Source organism: Camelus bactrianus, chromosome 7 (genome assembly GCF_048773025.1).
Source record: "Camelus bactrianus isolate YW-2024 breed Bactrian camel chromosome 7, ASM4877302v1, whole genome shotgun sequence".
NCBI lineage: Eukaryota > Metazoa > Chordata > Mammalia > Artiodactyla > Camelidae > Camelus > Camelus bactrianus.
The window spans coordinates 35,958,860-35,979,283 of record NC_133545.1 but is presented as its reverse complement, the minus strand read 5'-3'; the positions used below and the strand labels follow the sequence as shown (position 1 = coordinate 35,979,283).

General features: G+C 39.4%; 1 protein-coding gene across 9 annotated transcripts in view; it reads right to left on the bottom strand.

Annotated features, from left to right (window-relative positions):
- Positions 1–20,424, bottom strand: part of ELMO1 (engulfment and cell motility 1) — a 491,764-nt gene that overhangs the window by 307,463 nt on the left and 163,877 nt on the right. For all 9 annotated transcript variants that reach the window (XM_010955409.3, XM_045516965.2, XM_010955408.3 and 6 more), the window contains 4 exons: positions 20,030–20,065; positions 13,778–13,877; positions 6,344–6,495; positions 4,095–4,173 (listed from right to left, as the gene is read on the bottom strand). In XM_010955409.3, coding sequence (XP_010953711.1) covers positions 4,095–4,173; positions 6,344–6,495; positions 13,778–13,877; positions 20,030–20,065 — 367 coding nt within the window. The remainder of the gene's footprint in view (positions 1–4,094; positions 4,174–6,343; positions 6,496–13,777; positions 13,878–20,029; positions 20,066–20,424) is intronic.

Genomic DNA, 20,424 nt, shown 5'->3' with positions numbered 1-20,424 from the left:
GCAATAGCATTATGTCTAAAAAACAACGTCCATACCTTGATTTAAAAATACTTTATTGCTAAAATAACACTAACAACATCTGAGCCTTTAGAGAGTCATAATCTTTTTTCGCTGATGGAGGGCTTAAAATATTGCAGGATTACCAGAGACACCAGGAGAGCAAATGCTGTTGGAAAAATGGTGCCAACTAGACTTGGTCGTTGCAGGGTTGCCACAAACCTTCAATTTGTAAAAAACACAGCATTTGCAAAGTGCAGTAAAGTGAAGTGCAGTAAAACGAGGTCTGCTTGTACAGACATACTGACACGGAAAGCTGGCCACCAAATCTTGTTTGGTTGTAAAAGCAGTTTAAAAAAAAACAGTGCGTGCACTATGATCACATCTAGGGAGAAGATGATGTGTGCAGGAGCGTCCTGGCACAGAACAAAGCAGGATGTAGCACCGTGACAGTCACGCAGATGTGAGTCGGTGCAGGAGTTCCCTCTCTGGGATTGCAATCATGGAAACTTCTTCCTTTGGAATCTGCATTCTCTGATTTTTCTACCAAATCTTTTAACTAAAAATGGATTTTTTTTTAAATACTGCTTTTCAAAACTATACATATTTGTAGAGAAATGTGGAAGGGATCTGGCCAATATTGACATGAGAACAATAAAATGAATAACGAGTAGTTGAAAGAAAAAGAATCCTTTGGCTCACTGAACAGCAATCTCTTCTGCCACAAAACAAGCACCTTTCCCCTTTATTTGGGTAGGAAAAGGGGGGAATCTCTGATATCTGGGGGACATGAGAAAGCATGACCCCATCCCCCACCCCCAGGGAGGCTGACAGGGGGCCCTCCCCAGAGGAGGTAGGGGTACCCCAGGCCCAGGCCCAGTGCTGTCCTCTCTCAGTCAGGCCAATGCAACGGATTGCAAAAAAAAAAAAAAAAAAAAAAAAAGAAATCAACAAATTTCAGTGAAATCCACAACTCAATGAATGTGAAACAAAAACATCACCCACTTCTGCCTGCCAAGTAACAAGATCTAACTATGGCAGGACTTTTCTTCAGTAAAAGCAGAAATAAGGTATAGGTGTTTAAAATCCTTCCAAATTCATTCTGCACATTTTGAAAAATAAAGAAAACCCAGATAATGGAGTCTGACCAATGTGTTTGGCCCCAAGTCAGAAAGAGATGTTGAAGTAAGCAAAAAATTTTGACTGAAGTGTAATTTATCGAAAGTCCAAATGTTTTAAAAAGACAAACAAAAAGGCGTATTCCTGTAAATCCAATAAGTAAGTGTTGAGATATGTTTTAATCTAACTGGAGGGAGAAAACGGGCTTGGTGTCTTCCAGGCATCAGGAAACTCTTTCCTAGGCAAATACAAGGTCATTCTGCAGGTGATGCTTCCTTGACTGGCATTCAATGGGATGCTTTGCAGATAAGAGCAGGGATGAAGTGGGGATTCCAGCTCTGAATCGGCCCAGCAACCTGGTCAAGTTCTTTACTCCCTTGGACTCTCAATTTCCTTATTTAAAGAATGGAAATAATAAGATTTTCTATAGATCTGAGAATTAAATGAAATGACATAAAACACCAAAAACAGCGTAGCATGTGGTAAACTCTCAAATATTGTCATTGATGATTGGCTTTGGTAAGTTTCCCTATTAGCTTGATCTTCTGCTTTGCAGGCCTCCATTGATGCTCAGAAAATAATAACAAACTTTTCTTCATCATAAACTTGAAATCATTTTTTAGAGCCAACTCTCTCTTAATGCACTAAAAAATTTTTAAAAATCAAAAATCAAAATATTCCTTTTCTTTTCTTAATTTTCCTTTTTTTAATTCTTGTTTTTATTAAAGTGTAGTCAGTTTATAATGTTAGTTTCATGTGTACAACAAATTAACTCAGTTATACATATACATACATACGTATATTTTTTTCAGATTCTTTTCCATTACAGCTCATTACAAGAAGTTGAATATGGTTCCCTGTGCTTTACAGTAGGTCCTTGTTGTTTACCTATTTTATGTATAGCAATGTGTATCTAAATACTCTTTTTCTTGACAAACGATAGTCACCGACTCATCTCAACTCCAGTAGAGTTTATAAAGTCCAAGTTAATTTTCCATGGACAAGCATGGTCATTTTTAGTTCAAAGAATAAATCACTATAATACTCTACATTACTCCAGGTTTTCTGCTGAATTATACACATTCTATCCTTCTTAGGTGAATTGTTTTCTTAAATGATTTAATGTTATTAGACTAGCCTTGGTGATGTATTAGGATTATAGCAATATATGGCCAAACTGTGTTGTATCAGTATCATAGAACCCAATACCCCCTGACAAAAGATTTAATTAGCAGAATACAGACCTAATGTTAATGGTATTCCCAATAAAATAATATCTCATTATATTTTCATTGTTATCATTGCCCTAGAATCAGTATGGACTGGCATCTATTTTTCCTGTTTCTCCATGGTCATTCAACTCCAATTCAACAGATTAATAGTAGTTCTTGGTGTGACAGGAAGATGCAAGGTGTACGCATCTAACTCTTGTCTGGATCCCAGAGACTCAAGTGAAATCATAGCACCTGGGGTGGGCATGAGTTTTCATTTCCTCTAATCTAGCCACAGGGGAAAGCAAAGTCTTGAGAAGCCAGGCCAGAATGCAGGCTTCCTGATCCCGCTCTACAAGCAGCTGCCAGGTGGTTTGGCCAGGCATCCTTGGTCCAACCAGCAGAAGGCTCAAGCTTCTCACTGCTCATGCCAGGCTTGTGCACGTGCTGCCCATGTGAGGCGTGTGCCTGTGAGAGGTGCCAGGCAATTTGCTGGGCTGCTGGGAATTATCGTGAGCCCCGTGTTTAGATGTAAATATGAAAGGAGAAAACCTGCCTATGGTCCTGCTTAAGATGTGCAAAGCCATCCTTAAAAATCCAGCCTGGAGAACAGGCTTAAGGAGGGCAGGTACCTCCTGGCTCCAGCCAACACCAAACCAAAAGCACAGGAAACTATAAAGTCACTCTACTTAGTTTGCAAATATAGCCCCCAGGCATGAGTAAACAAACCAGAAACCCTCATATTTAGTCACTGAGGTTTAAAATCCTTGGCAACGAAAAAATAAAGTAAAAAAAAATAAAATTCTTGACGTGGTGTTCAGTAGCATGTTAGCTTTCTAAATTCTTCCAAAACAGTTTATGGGTAACTGTCATCAAGCTCCCCAGTACACTTTCTAAAGGTTGAAAGTTCTCATATTTCCACCCAGTTTTTAAATGAAGTAAATTGTAACCAAGGTAACAGTATGCTATGTTGATTGGAAAAAAAAAAAGCAAAACATGAATGGACTTTGAGCCAAACTCTAAGACGTGCAGAAGTCTACTTCTTCCACAGCCCCTTTATAACAGTACTTCCCTGAGTTGAAGAAGAACCAAAGATCTACAAAGGACAGTGTCAAAGGGTAAGTTTCACGTAGGTACATCTACATTCCCTCCTCTTGTTTGCACAGAGGAGAGGAGGGGAGTTGCTCAGTCCCCCGGGCCACATCCACACACGGACAGCAGAAATATCATCCAGCAAAGAGCCCCTCTCACACATATGAACAGTCATCTCAACCCTGGTTGCACTCTGCATCTTCTCCCTCCGGTCCTCTCACCTCCCATCTCACACCTTCCCTGGCAAAGCGTGACAACACTCAGGGTCCAGTTTTCCTCATCAGGTGGATGGAGGCAACACCACCATCACCCCAGTGAGTATCCAGTAGAAGGATGGGTGCAGTGATGAAAGATGACAGGGGCTTCTAACTCTGCGTCCACCAGAGAGGCAGAGTTTCCTCTTTCTTTCGTCTCTTTGTTTTGGGCTTTTCTACTGGGTTTCCTGTGATGAAAGGGCTCTACAGCTGGAACACTCCTGACATTTTTCACCAGACAGGGGCTCGCCCATCTCCACCTAGTTCCCTCTGGATCTTTGAATGATGTAGGCTAGCCAGCCAAACCACAGAGCAGCAGGGAGCCCCCAGGAGTTCCCGAGATGGGAAGGGGAGGGCTCTCTCTGCACCAAAGGTTGTCAGCCCTGGGCACTGACTTTAAGACAGAAGAAATGCAACTTACCTGCCTCCTCTCATCAGGGGCCTTCAGGAAAAGTGCATTAATCACTGCAATGGTATAGGTTTGGATTTCTTGATCTGATCTGTAAAGCACAGAACAATACAGAAAGTCAGAAGAGGCTACTCCTGAATTAGGCCCTGATAAGGATCATGATCATCTCCCCCAAAAAGGGTGAGAGAGAAAGGCAGGACCTAGAAAACGCAGTTGGCACTGAAAATGTATTTCAACCATCACGAGGCTAGAAACGCAGTGAGGGGACAATTACTATTGCTAGTCAGACAATACGCTGCTCAGAGATCATCTGGAAGGGATAGGCAGCCAGCTGGCTCTCTCCTCGTCTCTTCTATTAGAGTTAAAAATTTGGATCAGGGAATGTGTATGTACGTGGTGTCTGTGTGTGTGTGTGTGTGTGTGTGTGTGTGTGTGTGTGTGTGTGTGTAATTTTCTGTCCGATGCATGCAGTATATCTGGGAATAGACTTGGGTGTCCCACATGCTTGGGCTTATTATAATAAAGGAAGCTGCTTTGTCTCCATGGAAATAATATTACATATTCTAAAAATCTATTTCCATTTAGAAACTTTCAAATAACAAGAAAGGTAAGTTTTTATGCCTACAAATCAGCTTTTCACAGGAATGAAATCAGAAATCCCAAACGAAACAAAGATCTAATGTAAGCTGCATAGTCAATAAAAAGGACCCAAGACACGAACAAAGAGCAGTGGCCTGTGAGCTACACTTACAGATAATTTTAGGGAGAGGCAGAGCTTAGAACACAGCTTTTGGCAGGATGAAATTCTCAGCCCAGAGCCCCACAGGCTGGCTGTGTGACCTTGGGTAAGCTTACGGGGTGTCCCTCCACAGTTTCCTCATCTGTAACACTGAGTAGGAATACACTTATTTCAAGGGGCTGCTTTTAGGTTAAAATGAGGTAATGAACATAAAATCTTTAGCACAGTGCTTGGCAAAAAAGCAGCTCTCCACTTGGAGAAGCGCACTTGTAAATGCACAATGATGCCCTCGAGATTCGGAGAAAAGATACAGACTATAAAGTTGATATATTTCACATTCAGGGACGTGAAACTGGTATTATTTCCAGAGAGGTTTCACGCAAAATCATTTTAGAGCCTGTGGTAATTTTCCCTGAGGCCATAATTTATAGCTTATGTGACTTAAAATTTTATATTCTAGTCACCATCCCCCCTCCAAAGGAAGGAAACACCTAATGCACTTTGGTAGTTTATATTATAAATGCGTAGTCAACATTTCTGGTATATTGAGAACTACTGAATATTCCCTCGCATCCCCAGCCTGCACCCCCAACCCAAACAGGCCAATCAGGTTTCCCCTCGAGAATTTGCCAATGTGACCTGAGAGACCAGGGGCGGCAGCTACTGGCAGCCAAGTCACATTCGTGCCAGCCAATACACTAGAGAAAAGGCCTGTTGTGAGGTCTCCAAGGAGGCCGTAGTTTCTGTCCTTCCCAAGGCTTAGCTAGTTAAGTCATTCCTCGGTTCTATAAAGTGCCCCAGTATCCTTTCAATAAACTCCCTGTCCTGTGTAAGCTAGCTCAGGACGCTTGTGGCCACCTGCAATCTAAAACACTTGAGTTGATAAAGTAGCATTGTACACGGGGTCCTTCTGGGGCTCGTAGCATCAGAGAAAACCTTACTAGTTACCTAAGGATGGAGAGGAGAGATTCCCAAAGACTGCAGGCTGCTAGGGCAGCTATCTCATAGCTTAAGCCTCTAAAAAATTCATATATTGTAAAATATACAAGAAGAAGGTCATTATAATCACCTGGAGCCTAAGAAAGAAGCCTGGCTTTGAAAATATCTAATTAACTATGAAAATCATCATTATAGCACAGAAAACACTATTTTTTATGATTAAGGATAAAAATTTTGCTGAGAACTTAAGGGCACAAATTGTCCTATTGTGTCTTGTTAAAAGCAAAACTCTACTGATGTCTACCAACAGTCATCAGAACTGAGTGCCTAGTGAGACAGGCACTGGGGACAGAACAAGGCCAAGAAGAGGCAGGAGTGAGTGAGTGAGGGGGAAGTGAGAATCATTGCACCATGTCAGTGCAACGGGAGGTGAGTGTTGTGCATGGTTTGACTATACGCCAAATCAAGATTCTTTTTCTGCATATTTAGTCAAAACGAACACGAAACCTTTCCCAGGGCATTACGGCAGCTGGCTGCCAGATGCATCTTCCCTCCCCGCAGGGGTGGCATCAATCTTGCTCACCCTTGAAGATGCGGAATGAGCTGGCCGATGGTGATCTCCTGCGCCACCTTCTGGTAGAGGTCGTGGCTGTTGAGCACCATGGATTCCAGAATGGCCAAGGACCGCTGCAGGATGGAGACATCCATGGCTGACTTGTTGACGAAACTTGCTATCTGAAAAGCCAAGCCAGACACAACTGACTACTCATGGTAAGCAGAGCAAAGGCATAGAGAAGGGAGGAAATCAAGTAAATCAGGAACTCATTTAAGAAACACCAGACACTGAGGATGAAAATTACCTGGAACTATGGCAGACGAGCCAGAACCTCGTGGAGTCAATGATGACTGTTCACGGTATTATTACAAAGCACGACTTATATCCTATTTCTCTAACTCAGTCACGGAAGTTTTTAAAAAGGAGACAGCTTCAAAGAGTTATTCTGTCTGGTGTTTCTAGAATGGTTCTGAGTTTCAGCTTTCGGGGGTAGACAATTTGAACACATAGATAGTAAGAACTCTTTGTGTTTTTATTTCTTTGAGATAATAATTTCAACATATGCTAATAGTCATTCTCTTCCATTTCCAGGCTACTCACTTACCCACACGATCCAGGGTTTTTGTGAACTTATTATGATCCTGTTACATTCTTAAGGGACGCACACAAATCACACTTGTCAACACAGTTCAACTGGCCACTTTTCAGGCACTGGCTACTCTCTTTTTATTCCTCAATGAAACACTCTTTCCCCCCATTCTTCCAATTTCTTACGGTTAAAATAAATTCTTCTCATTCTCTCAAATTTAGCAAACAGGAAAAACATTTCAATTAGAGGTACTAAAAGTTGAAATAATCATTTAGGCTCTAAAATACATTCCCTAAGGAATTAATCACTAAAGCCTCCAGCATAATAAATCACAACGAAAGAGGGAAGTAAAATAAGGGTTAGAATAATGGATCACAGTAACCCAAACACATGGGTACTATAAAGGTTTTATTTTAGAGGCCTCATTAAAGTTATTACTGTCTGTTGACAACTCACACTAAAATGCTGTTACTATATCATCATCATGACTGCTTTCTTAGAAGCTAAATAATTTGATTCCATGACAAATTGATATTGCTTCCCCCGTCAACACTAATTTCTCCCTTTCTGTTGTTCCATCGACCCCTTCTCCTCATCCTCTCTCCATCCTCGTGCAAGACAGAATGCAAAGGCTCATGGCAACTTACAATTATCATCTCAACTGTTTTTCGCACAATAACTCCCCAGTGAAAGTAGGAGTGGAGGGTACAGGTATCAACACCCTCTCTGCCCTGACACACCTGGATCTCAGGGGGTGCAAAATAAATGACATGAAGAAGTGGAGGTGATTTTCTATTCCCAAAAGCTATTATTTTATAATACAAACTACACGAAGGGTACGAGAATTTTAAGGTTCTCAAAAGATGGCTTTAGCTCCTTTCACGGCTAATAAACTTCTCCAATGTGTTTACGGTCCCTGGCAAGCTCTCACTTTAATCCTCACCATCTGGGTCTGCTCCGCTATCACAGCTACCAGGCTACCACCTTTCCTTCTCTAAGACCATCTTTCTCCGACAAAAATCCAGTTACCCTCATACAGTGCTCATGGTTTAACAGCTCACTTAGATCTCTTCTAAATAGAATATACATTCCCTGACTTCCCCACCACCACCACTCCAACTGTTCCTCATTGTCCCAGCACAAATCTTGGCACTTATTAAAAAACTGAAGGACTCACAAAGAAGTGCATTGAGAATAGTTCTGATTTCTCTGCACTAATTCTCCTCTCCGTCCACGCTCCTTTTCTTGTCTCCATTTAGTAAATTTGGATGTACCTTTAAGACTCCATGGAGAATCTTCCAGCTGAGAGTCTATGGTCAAACTCCTTCCCCCACCCTCGAGGCAGCCCTCATCCCCTCTTTTCATTCTTTCAAGTAATATGTATTGATTTTGTGCCATAAAATAGGCCCATACTGACCTAGGATCTAAAAATCAAGAGATGAGCAAACACACATGATTTTTAGCTTCAAGGACCTAATGGGCTAGCATAGACAGACAGATAAAAAGCTGTTTACTATGAAATATGTTAAGTGCTTATTCTTGGCATCCAAAAGTATATCTCCCCTGAGATATTCCAACAAAGCCTAAAATTAAATGAGCTAAAGATAAACCTCATTGTCCTCTTAATCCTCCCTTCTCAAGTACCACTTTTTCCCAAATTTGCCGCAATCATCAGTGAGTAATCGTCCCAGTTCCTTGTTGTCTATCTTGGTGAACACATTTGTGATGTCCCCGCTCTGATACACATTCAGTTGTATATGCACAACTGGTCCACAGCCCAACTCACTCCTGGGTTAGTAAGACAGCGTCTTCTTCAGTTTCCTCTATATTCAAGATTTCCCTCTAACACAATGTACCCTCTACTTCCACAAATATCCTTTTGACAGTATTTCCTTTTTGGAAATATTCAGTCAGGACTCTCAGTGTTTTCCTGATATGAAGTATCCTTTCTCATGAGGCATTTTAAAGTTCTCTGTAAATGATTAACTCTCACCTGCTCCCAACAGGCTTGCTCAGTGGCGGTAAAATAGTTCGTGGCCTTTGCTTTAATTCAGACATTGTATCCTACATGCATATTCCATTTCCATTTGCCGTGTTTAAATATTTCTCTCCCGTGAGACCAGTCCCTTATCTTCAACAAAGTATTGTTTAAAATTAACCTTTTCCATTACCTCAGCTCTCCCCTTGACACAGCTCTCATCATTTCAGCAATCCTAGAGCAGATTACAAAATGTTGCGGAGCGCACTTAGCTGCGTGCTGCCTGGCAGAGAGCGGGCACACACCCCATGAGAGTCAGATGCACAATGCTATAGGAGATACTAGTCCTTTTTCAAAACTAACTTCTATCTTTTGCCTTATTTGTCAGTGGCTTTAACCAGACATTTAAATGAACCAACATTTTCTTCTAACGAGTACTAATAACCAAGGCATCAGGGCTGATCAAACCAACATGATGGTTGCAGACAGGCTCCTGACTAGTGCATGTACCAGTTCATGAATGTGTAAGTGGTATTTTCTTCGTCTAGTTTTAAAACCATAGATCGTAGTATAGCTACAGAATGTTAGAGACTGTCTGGTTAAAATTTAATTTCGCTTGTCCTCCCCAAAATCAATGATGAATTCCTTCGCCTTTAAATTTTTCCCAGCTCCATTACTGTACTTTTGGCCAATACAAGCGAGCCAGCCTAAACCAGTCAAGGTACAGCTTCTTGAAAGTAGGTCTGTATCATGGAGAAGAAGAGGTAAGAGGAGTCAGCAATAATTACATATTATCTCCACTTGCTTCCATTCATTTAAAAGTGTTAACTGAATAAAACACAGGAATATTTGGGTGACTTTTAAGAAGCTAAGGGGTATCACAGTGCATGAATCGATACAAACTATTAAAGTCACATAAACACTTCTTTGAATCACTTAGAATGAGATCTTAGGGGCGAGTATAGCTCAGTGGTAGAGCACGTGCCTAGTATCCACAAGGCCCTGGGTTCGATCCCCAGTTCTCCCATTAAAAATAATAATAATTTAACATCCCCACCAAAAAAAGAGAATGAGATCTTAAAATTACCCCATGTTATCAAAACTGAAAAGATCCATGGAGAACATGGAGTTCCACTTCCATATTTTAAATTATCTGGGCAGAGGCCCATTAAGAGGCAAAAATTACTGGGTCTCTAAACTGAAATTGGCTGGATGTTTATCCAAGCCCTGAAAACACTGCAGGGTGAACCAGGCCCTCCCGCAGAGCTAAGGTTTCAAGAACATTTGTATAAAACTTTCCTTCCAAGAAAAGGCATTGATGTTATACTTGGCTAGGGGAAAACCAACTCGTAACACAGAAAGTTCTAGGTTAGGCTTTTTTTTTTCTTTTTCATTTCTTTCTTCTTCACGCCTTCCAACACTCTCCCTAAGTAGCCAAGTCTTTAAAAAAGCAACAACACTCTATATTGACATCAAGGGATTTCAAGTTTCCAAGTGTTTGTGAAATGGTATTACTTATTGCAGACAAAGTTTCTAAACTAGACTCTAGATCCACACATAACAAAATAGAGTAGAGAAGGCGACTGGGGCTGGCAGGGAAAAATATTTCTCCAAAGGGGTATGAATTTGGCATTAATAGGAAGCCAAGTCTGGACCACAGAGATAAGCATCTTTTGTCAGCGCATTTCCGAGTTGGTTTTTGTCTGGATAAAGCTCCATTTAGAAGACAGTTGCCTGCATACAATTCCTGGGTTGTCAAAGTGCTGAATTTGATCCAGCTAATGAATAAAAAAGTTAACCTTTACAAAAACTATCAATTATAAAGTCATTTTCTGATGACCATTTTTTAAATTCGCATAAGGAGTTGAGATCTAAGCAGCAATGCAAAGGAAACAGGATGACCAGGAATGAGGACACAGAATTTATTAAATGTATTACCTTTTGAAAAATATTTAATAATTTTTTATTTAAACTTTCAAGACTGCTAGTCTTTGCTTCCTTAGATCTCATATGATTTGTCATTTAATTTCAGTGAATGAATACCATTTTCATAAACAGAAAATTAAATAATTGTCATTCTCTAACCACAACTCACATTATTTAAAGACAGCTTTGTAATTCCTTTCCACTCATAACTGAAGTTTTACTTGCAATATCCTGAAATTAATAGTGGCACTGTATATTTTTTCTTCTCCAAGTGCTAGAGTTTAAAAAAAAAAATGCTTCCAAAGCAAATTTCATTCATTCACTTCACAAAAATGCATTAAGGTCTTAGTCTGCGCCAGGCCCTGAGGATAGAGTCCTGAAGAAAGCTGTGGTTCCACCCCCAAGGACACTTAGTCTCTTGGAAGAGCCAGTCAAAAGAACAAAACCTTCACAGAAATGTTGTAAGTGCAGGAACAGGGGCATACAGGAGATCCAAGGAGAGCAGAGAGCAGAAGAAACCACTTAACTCTACACCAGTGAGGTCGGTCAGGGCTGAACCAGAGGCAGTGCTGGCTCAACAAGCCTGTTCCTCCGGTGCTGTTCTTTCCATCACTCAGAGCACAGGTGCATGACGATGGGGAGGGAGCCCTGACCTGGGGGACTGACGACACCCCACCGCCTATGATCTCACTAAACCTCCCTGAGCCACTGCATCCTCGTCTCCTGACCAGGAACAACAAGACTATCTGTTTTGTTCTGCAAAGGATTGCTGTGGGGACCAAAAAAGATAACGTGGTTTCGTGAAAGCACAACGTGACTTCAAGGAGCTCACATTCAGAACAGTGTCGTCTTGATAGCAAAAGAGGCTCTAATATCAGACAAGCAAAGTGACTTGGATGTAGGAAAGAAAGGCCTGCCATAAATTCAGAATGAATTAAAAATCGCGTTAAGTCTTAAAAAATGTGTTAAGTATAAAAAAATCTGTAAAAGACAGTACCTTCCGATTTGAACCTGCTTCTCTAGACTTTTATCCTGGAAAGACAGAATACAGCAATTTGTTCTCTGGATTTGTATTCTAAATTCTAAATTACATTCCCTGCCACCACAGAAGGAAAGCACTTCCTAACACATCAGAATTTCCTTGGCTTTCTTGTCTATGGTCTTTTTGGTCTTCTCCTTTTTTTTTTTTTAAGCAATTCATGCCACTGACAAATACAGGCAAAAAGAAGCCTCACCCTTCTTTGCGTATTTTCTAGGTGTGCCCACTACTCATCTCCCTTGGCTTTATGCCCTTACATAGGAAAAAGGGATTCAGAAGTGAGTTAAGAAGGCCCTGGTTTCCCAATCAGTTCTTGTCTGAAATAAACAGGCAGCATTGTGCAGGCGTTCAGTCTGCAGGGCTTCGGTTCCCAACACCCTCGATTCAACGCAGTGTCTCCCTCAAGATGTTGGTGAAGTTCAAAAGGAAAAGAGGTAACTTCACAGTGGGAAGACCCAGGAGATACCACCTCAACCATGTACTCAAGGTCAATATCACCAATAAGAAGACACATTGACATTACGTGCTCCAATGTGACGCTCTGAGAAGGGCGCAGTACTTCTCTGGTATTCTTGCCAGAAACACATAACCTTAATTTAACCATGGGGAAATACCAAACCCAAGCTGAGGGACATCCTATAAAATAACTGACCAGTATTATTCAAAATTGTCAAAGTCATGAAAGATAAGGAACAACTGAGTAACTGCCAGGTTGGAAGACACTGAGGAGACATGACAACTAAATGCAGTCTTGGATCTGGATCAGGTCCTTAAGCAGAGAAAGGACTTCAGTAGAAACACCAGTGAAATCAAAGCATGGTAATAGCATTGCACCAATATGAATTTTCGAGTTTTAACAATCGTACTATTATCATGCAAAATCTTAACATTTGGGAAGCTGGTTGAAGGGCATATGGAACATTCTGTACTATTTTTTTGCAACTTTCCTATAAGTCTACTATGATTTCAAAATAAAAGTTTTTAAAAATTCAAGTGATTCATACTGGATTTTGCTTTGATTTTCCAAGCTTTCACACAGATTCTCTGAAATTCTTTATTTTAGATGACGCTTCCCAGGTATTTAGACCTATAAGGTAAATTTATGAATTCCAAACATCTCTTCATTCCCCCAAAACAGCAGGAAGAATGATGCCAATACATTTATAAACCATTTCACAAAGAGAGGAAAAATAAGTTAACAAATGAATACATGATAATGATTCTCGACTTAATACTAAATGTAATAGTTATAAAGTCAGGGCTACTCGTTTTTGCTTATAAGACTGGAAACAAAATTGTAAATTTGCAGGCGTGTCTGTATTACAGTGGAGGGAGCGCTCTTCCATCCTGTCTCCCCACACCAGGTCCACCTTTGCCTGTCCCTTTGTTAGCTTTCTCCTAAGGAAGGAGGAACTAGTCAGACTAGCTGATCCCGGAGACATTTAACGCACCAAGGTTACAAGAAAGCAGGCTTACTCTGCCTGAGGGTAATGGACCCAAGCACTCCTCTTTATCTTTCTGCTTCAAACTCAGTCCTGTAAGAAATCAGTATATTTTGCCTCTTTCCCTTTTCCTGAATAGCTACTCGAGGGGAGAAGGTTCAGGAAGGACAGCAGGAACTCTACCTCAGTCTTGAGTCCAGAACAGTGACTCAGCAGACTCGTCTCTAGTTTTAACAACATGTTACGTTGATTCCCCTTGACTATGGATTCTCACGCACAATCCCTTATTATCCCGGTGGGGAGAACATGTCATTTTCACATAGAATTTAGATGCCCTGATCCACACATACATAATATTATCAAAAATCACACTCACTCTTTAACAGAAGGAACTAAAGGAAACAACTACAAAATATGGTTAAAGGAGAGAAAAATACCTATAAAAGAAGGAAGTGATTTAAACCTAGAAAAGCACGATCCGAATTACCTTCTTAATGAACGCCACTGAAAACGTATCCCAGGACACTATTCCGTGGTCCATGAGCTCCACAAAGGCCGTCAGGGTGAAGGACAGCATGTCTCCAAAGCTGGAAAACACAAGGAGGCATAAGGGTGTTGGGCCCAAGAGCTGAGCACAAGGAAAAAGAGAAGTGAGAAAACTTTAGGAAGGTGAATACAGGCAGAATTGTAAAGATCATTGGGATGAGCATCTGGGCCGCAGACAACGTCCTTGCGTCCTTGAGTCAGTAGAAGAGAGTCAGGTTGGCTTCTCAGAGGGAAGCCAGGGCCTCTGTGGGCCTCCTGGGCTCACGCTGTCACTCAGGTGAGCTGTGCTGTTCTGGGCAGGTCACTAATCTCTCTGAGCCTCTGTCTTCTTCGCTGAAAAACTAGATAGTGTTATCTATTTAACCGCAGGGCTGCCTGTAGAGCACTTAATAAAGTGTGTAGCATATACGCAGTTAGTAGATGATCGCTTAAAGAAGCTTCCCAGCAAACAAAAATTAGGACGAGGGCTGTGGGCTTCTTTTATTATCCCTGCGTATCCAACAGGGAAGGTTAGAAACAATTCTATTAATAGAATTAGCACTTTGCAAAGGATTCATGCGGTCTATACATATGTGTGTATGTGTTTTGGGTGAGTGTATACACACATATACATGGATACAAATATACATGTAAGTAAGCATATTCATTTCTATGTCACACTGGCCAGCACTGTATGTTTAGTTAATAGGTTTTATAGAATATCTTTCTAGAACACTATGGATAACAACTGTCTGCTGGCCATAGACTTGCTGTGGTTTGTAAGGCTGTAGGAAAGGTCTCACAAGTGGGTCAGCACTGTTTTCTAGTGCTTTCAAAACAACGCTGAGAATCTTTTACAGAAACCCACCTTTATTGTAAATTATCATCATAATAAATATTGCCTTAAAACTCTCAAGATAAATACTCTTTCTTCAAGTACACTGAATTATACCCACCAGGATCTCCACACTGTGTGTAACCTCACTGATTCAGATGCTTGACTTTTTAAAAATAAAACTGGCTGTTCAGATTTTTAATCTGTAGATTCATATATATCACAATTGCTATACCACAAAGTCTCATAAAATGTTTAGATTGAATCTTTCCAACCCCTTTCAATAAACAGAATAAAAACAGGCTCATATTTCTTCTAAAACAGCGTTGCAATTTCCCTTCTTCCCTGTATTCTCAGCCCAGTCTCAATAATGGACCTTGGAAATTCTGCATCACCTCAGAAGCTGTGAGACTGAAAAGGAACTTACAAAAGAGGAAGCGGCTCTCAGGAAAGGACAGTGACCCAAAGCCACCAGACATCAGAGGGGATGACATGTACTAGGTAGAAATGGTGAAGTGGGTGGTTTCTGGAGTCAGGCAGCAGAGGTGGGCAAGTCACTGACACAGTTTCCTCATTTATGAAAGACGAGGACGACAGTGGTGGTGGTGGTGGTGGTGGTACCTCACTCAGAGGATTGCTGGGGAAATGAAACGAGCTACCATCCTTGCCGCACTCCAAACAGTATGCAGCACATAGAAAGCAGCATGTGAATGTTAGTTATTATCATTATGTAAAGCGATGTTTTTATAAGGTACAGAAGGCCCATGATATTCAAATATTTGTCTTCATTGTATCAAGAATTCTCTGTCCTTGGAGCCCGAAAAAAAAAAAAAAATTGCAAGGAAAGCCAAACCATTTAAGTCAGATAGAAAAGCAGCAAATACTGGTTTTTACAAGGCTTTTCTAAAAAAATAAAATCAATAAATAAAAATAAACAAATAAATGCATGTGTATGTATGACTGAAACATTATGCTGTACACCAGAAATTGACACATTGTAAACTGACTATACTTTTATTTTAAAAATTAATTTAAAAAAATAATAAATAAAGGCTTTTCTGAGTAACAGACAGGCAATCCCAGTCTTACAGGTGCCCCCTAGGTGGCATCAGAGGACCATGCCCCAAGAAAGACATTCCAAACCAGAAAATTCAAACTTACTTGAAGGAGAGAACAAAAGAAGTAGAAAGGCAGGTGGAAAGTGGATTAGAGAGAGTAGCCAGAAAGGTTACATAAAAATTCCAGACTGATTCTTTCTACAGACAATGAGTCACAAGAAAAATCCAAACACCAGTTTGCAAAAGAAAAAAAAAAATGGAAATTGTCTCAGGAAAATAAGAATGTCAGGAAATAAAAGCAATTAGTAAGATTTATTAATAGACTATGTAAGCATTAGTATTACCATGAAAACATTATTACATAATAATGTATAGTATTAGCAGTACACAATATTAGCTAATTTATTATTTTATTATTGCTAGTGGTAAACAATATTAGCACTTTTTTTTTAACTTGAAAAAAGAAAAAACAACCACCACATGATAACTAATGGTTGCCACTTGTTTATAGCTGGCATGCCGAAAGACCTCCACTTCTGAAAGTTTCCCACCCACACGACATTGGAGGGTAGCCGCCGTGGTCTCGGCACAGTGCCAAACACTGCCTCTGCGTGTCACTCAGAACAAGCGCTGGGACAGGCAGAGAGAAAGGATTGTGCATACAGCTGGGATCATACCCATCTTACATTCCCCGTAGCTGGGACTCAAGATGATATTAGTTTTCATTAACTGCTTTAAAAGCAAAAGAAAAATTGTATTTATGCTCTCTAATTATCCAAAGGCAAAATGACTCTGTTCCTCATTCAATGGATTCATAATCCAGATGGCCTTGGTTACATCTGGGGATAGTCCCTCCTCAAATGCTTCAGAACTCTGCCTACAGACTCCTCAGACAGGCTGCAAGGACCTGTGGATAAGATGGGGAAAAAGAGAAAGAGTATCCTTTGGTTTCCAAATCTCCAAGCTGCTTTTGGGGCCAGGATGCTAGCTTCCATGAGACTACAGCATGGGTTTTCTGTGTTTTGTAATCATCTATTAGTGTGAACGGCTGGTAAGTGAGAGAAGCTCTTCAAATCGCATGCCAGGTGCCCAGAGGAAGGATCACTCTCTTGGTCCATCAAATAACATTTTATATAAATGTATATAATTTACATTTATCTTATATAAATATATCTAATAATGTTTTATATATTTACATATATAATATATGCTTTATGATATGTTTTTAGACATATATATAATCTTGCATACTATATAGATATAAATAATGTTATGAGACATTATATTTATATGTTATATATTACGTATCATAAAATACATTATGTACATATAAAAGGATTACAATTAATATAATCTTATTATGTCACATATATAGACATAATGTTAGACATATATTTATGTTATATATTATGTATTATATATATCATGTGGGTATATTATATATAATATATATTATGCATATAAAACATATAATACACATACATATATACTATACTACATATAGTGTTTATATGACTTATATAATTCATTATAACTGGTTGCTGGATGGCATACTAGGTTTCTATGAGGAGAATTTTTTCAGAACTCAACTTCAAATCCTCAGTTGCAGGGAAAGGATAACCATACAAAAATTTTATTACCTTCCGAATCAAAGGACTCAGTCGCCTCATTTCAAATGAGGCAGCTATAAAAGCTCTTATCAAGCCCTGACACAGATGTTTATTTCCCCTGCCACAGGAGTGATTCAGATTCCGAAGAGGGAAGGCAGGAAGGAGCTAAGGCCCTGTCTCTGAAACCAGTCCTAATGCAGAAGATCAAGGTTAAAGGGATTACAAGTATAAAGCAACCACATGGCGCATGCAAGAGCATTTTTATTTGTTTACTTGTTTCTTATAAAGTGCTAAGCTAAAGATTTTGCAGTACCGATTGCCACAAATTAGGCCGACTGCAAATTTGACATGCTGGTGGAGAGCCGTGCCACAGCCAACACACCACGTGTGCTGGAAGGATTCAGATAAATGTTTCTCATCAATTCAGTGGAGACCATCTTCATTTCAACAAAATTCAGCCAGTCTCAAAGCATTTAAATTAATGCTGCTAATTTTATAAAAAGAATAGTGCTTCCAAATGTTTCCACTGGGTGCTGTGTCCAAGGGAGAAGCGCAGATAAGATGAAAATAAAGGCCACTTGCAAAACTACTAATAAATCATACGGAATATATCCTTAATGGCCAAAGTTAAAAAATACAGTTCTGCTCTGCCCTTTGAGGCTTTCTGAGTATTTTCTTTTGCTTGTGGTAAAACATATATACGCTGAAATGTATGGATTTCTAAATTGCCCTTTAGACATTCCCTCAGCCTTCACAACCATAGCATGACTTATGTCAGCATTAAGTGTTTTGGCTCCTTTGTTGAAAATTCAACTGTGGATCAGTTCTGCGCTCTTTGTTCTATTCCACTGATCAGTCTATCCTCTTAAACCAATATCATACTGTCTTAATAACGAACTTTATTGAAAGTCTTGAAGTCAGTTAATGAAATCTTCCAACTCTGTTGATTTTTATGGCTTTAAGACTAGTTTGGCTATTCCAGGTTCTATGCACTTCCCTTAAGTTTTAGGATTGGCTCGTAATTTCTTTTTAGACTGTAATGCACTGAACCTAGTTTGCGGAGAATTGCTATCTAATATTGTGTCCGCTAATCCATGAAATGGTGTATTCTCTACTTACTTAAGTCTTCTTTAATTTCTTTCAGCGATATATTTATTTTGCATTGAACAGATATTGAATTTTATTCCTAAGAATTTTATGATTCTGATACTTTATAAATGGAAATTTAAAAATTTTATTTATTCTAGTTGTTTACTATTAACATATAAAAATACATCACTTTCATCTACTGATGCTGTATCCTAAAACTTGCTAAATTCAATGATGAGATCTAGCAGTTTCTTCGTAGCTTCCTTAGGATTTTCTACATAGACAGTCATGTCTTCTATGAATAGAATTGATTTTACTTCTTCCTTTCTGATCATTCTATCTTTTATTTCTTTCTTGACATATTGCTGTGGCTAAAAACTCCAGTACAATGTTGACTAGACGTGCCCAAAGTGAGCATATCACCTTACTCCCAATCTTTAGTACAAGGGGTTAAAACTATTGGCAGATAAGTTTTAAGAAACTGTTTTGGCTTCAAAGCCAAAAAATCTTCTGCATTAGCAAACTGTATGAGAGAGAAAAAAAAATCAGTTGAATCCTAACTCCCACCACCTCATTTTAACTTCTGCATGAAGGAAACAATGCTAATTTTACTAATCCTGTGTGGTGGATATAGTGTGAATTAGAAGTAATGAGTGTCAACATTGAGGCAGCCCAGGACAGAGTAAATTCTCATAAAAGGTGGCTTCTACTGCCATTACCGTTAAATGTTTCTACCCTATTAGAAATGCACATCAAAAGTAGATTTAAGCAGCTTTACCCTAGAATTTTACCCAATATTTACCCAATATTTCTATTTTATTAGATTTTAATAACTGAACAGTTCCTACTACTAATACTTTTTCTAGTGGGAGGGGTAGGAGAAGATGAATGATTCGAGACCAGTATCACATGCTGAAGGTGATCGGCATTCTTCTCTGAAGGCTTAAAAAATAAGGTGCACATTTTCAGATGCCATTCAGTCTGCCTTCTCAAACTGAGACTGTACGCTTAACAATTTGGCAAAATGGAAATTTGTTCAGCCTATTATAAAGAATTTGTTAGGCCCTATTTGGACTCACCTTGCTTAGTGGATAGTAAAGACACTGAAGAGGGACTACTCTAAGAAAGAAGTTTTGAGATGTCCAGACACAAATACCATGCAATTCACTGAATGTATAGGTGACTTTCTCAGACTCAAAGTAAATAATTTTCATTCCATACTTCAATCCTGAACTTTTTTAAATGCGGATCTTTTTCTTACTTAGGCACTGAAAAAATCAAAGACTTTTGACTCTGAACATCACACAGGCCACAAAAAAGAAAGCTCTTGTTTAAAGTAATACATAAAATTATGCCTAGCCTTGCTCCAGGAGTAGGGTAGCAATCCTGATGTGATCATTTTGTGGTTACAAACATGAAGTACTCTTTCTACCACAAAGCGAAAAGAGAAGGGAAATAAATTTTTAAAGAACCTGTTTATAAGAACATCAAAAAGAAAGCAAAAAAAAATCACTTAAAATATCTAGACACACAGTTACACAATCCATCAGAGGACAGCGTTTAATTATGCAGAGAAGAAGGAAGTGCTGTATCATCTGTATCGACTGATTAGAAATTCTTACCAAGGCTTCATGATCTTCTGTAATTTCTGGTATCGTCTGTAAAATTTAAAAACAGTCATGTCAGGAGCATGAAAGTAATGATGTTTATACAAATTACCTTTCATGAAGAAAGCCTAGGATTAGATATAGGGCAGATTAAACTGCCATGAAGTAAGGGAACTTTATTCATTTCAAAACACTTTTCCAAATAATAAATTGGTGTTCTTTAATGATAAGACACAATCACAGGGCAAGGATTAAACTATTGAAACCAACCAATTGCATTTACTTATGAGTCAAGACAACAAGAACACTCCATTTGGCTCAGAATGGGTATATGTTCAGTGGGGGGATATCTTTAAGGACAAAGAGGAGTATATTTTCAATAAGAAAAGTAGGACCAAAAAGTACTAGTC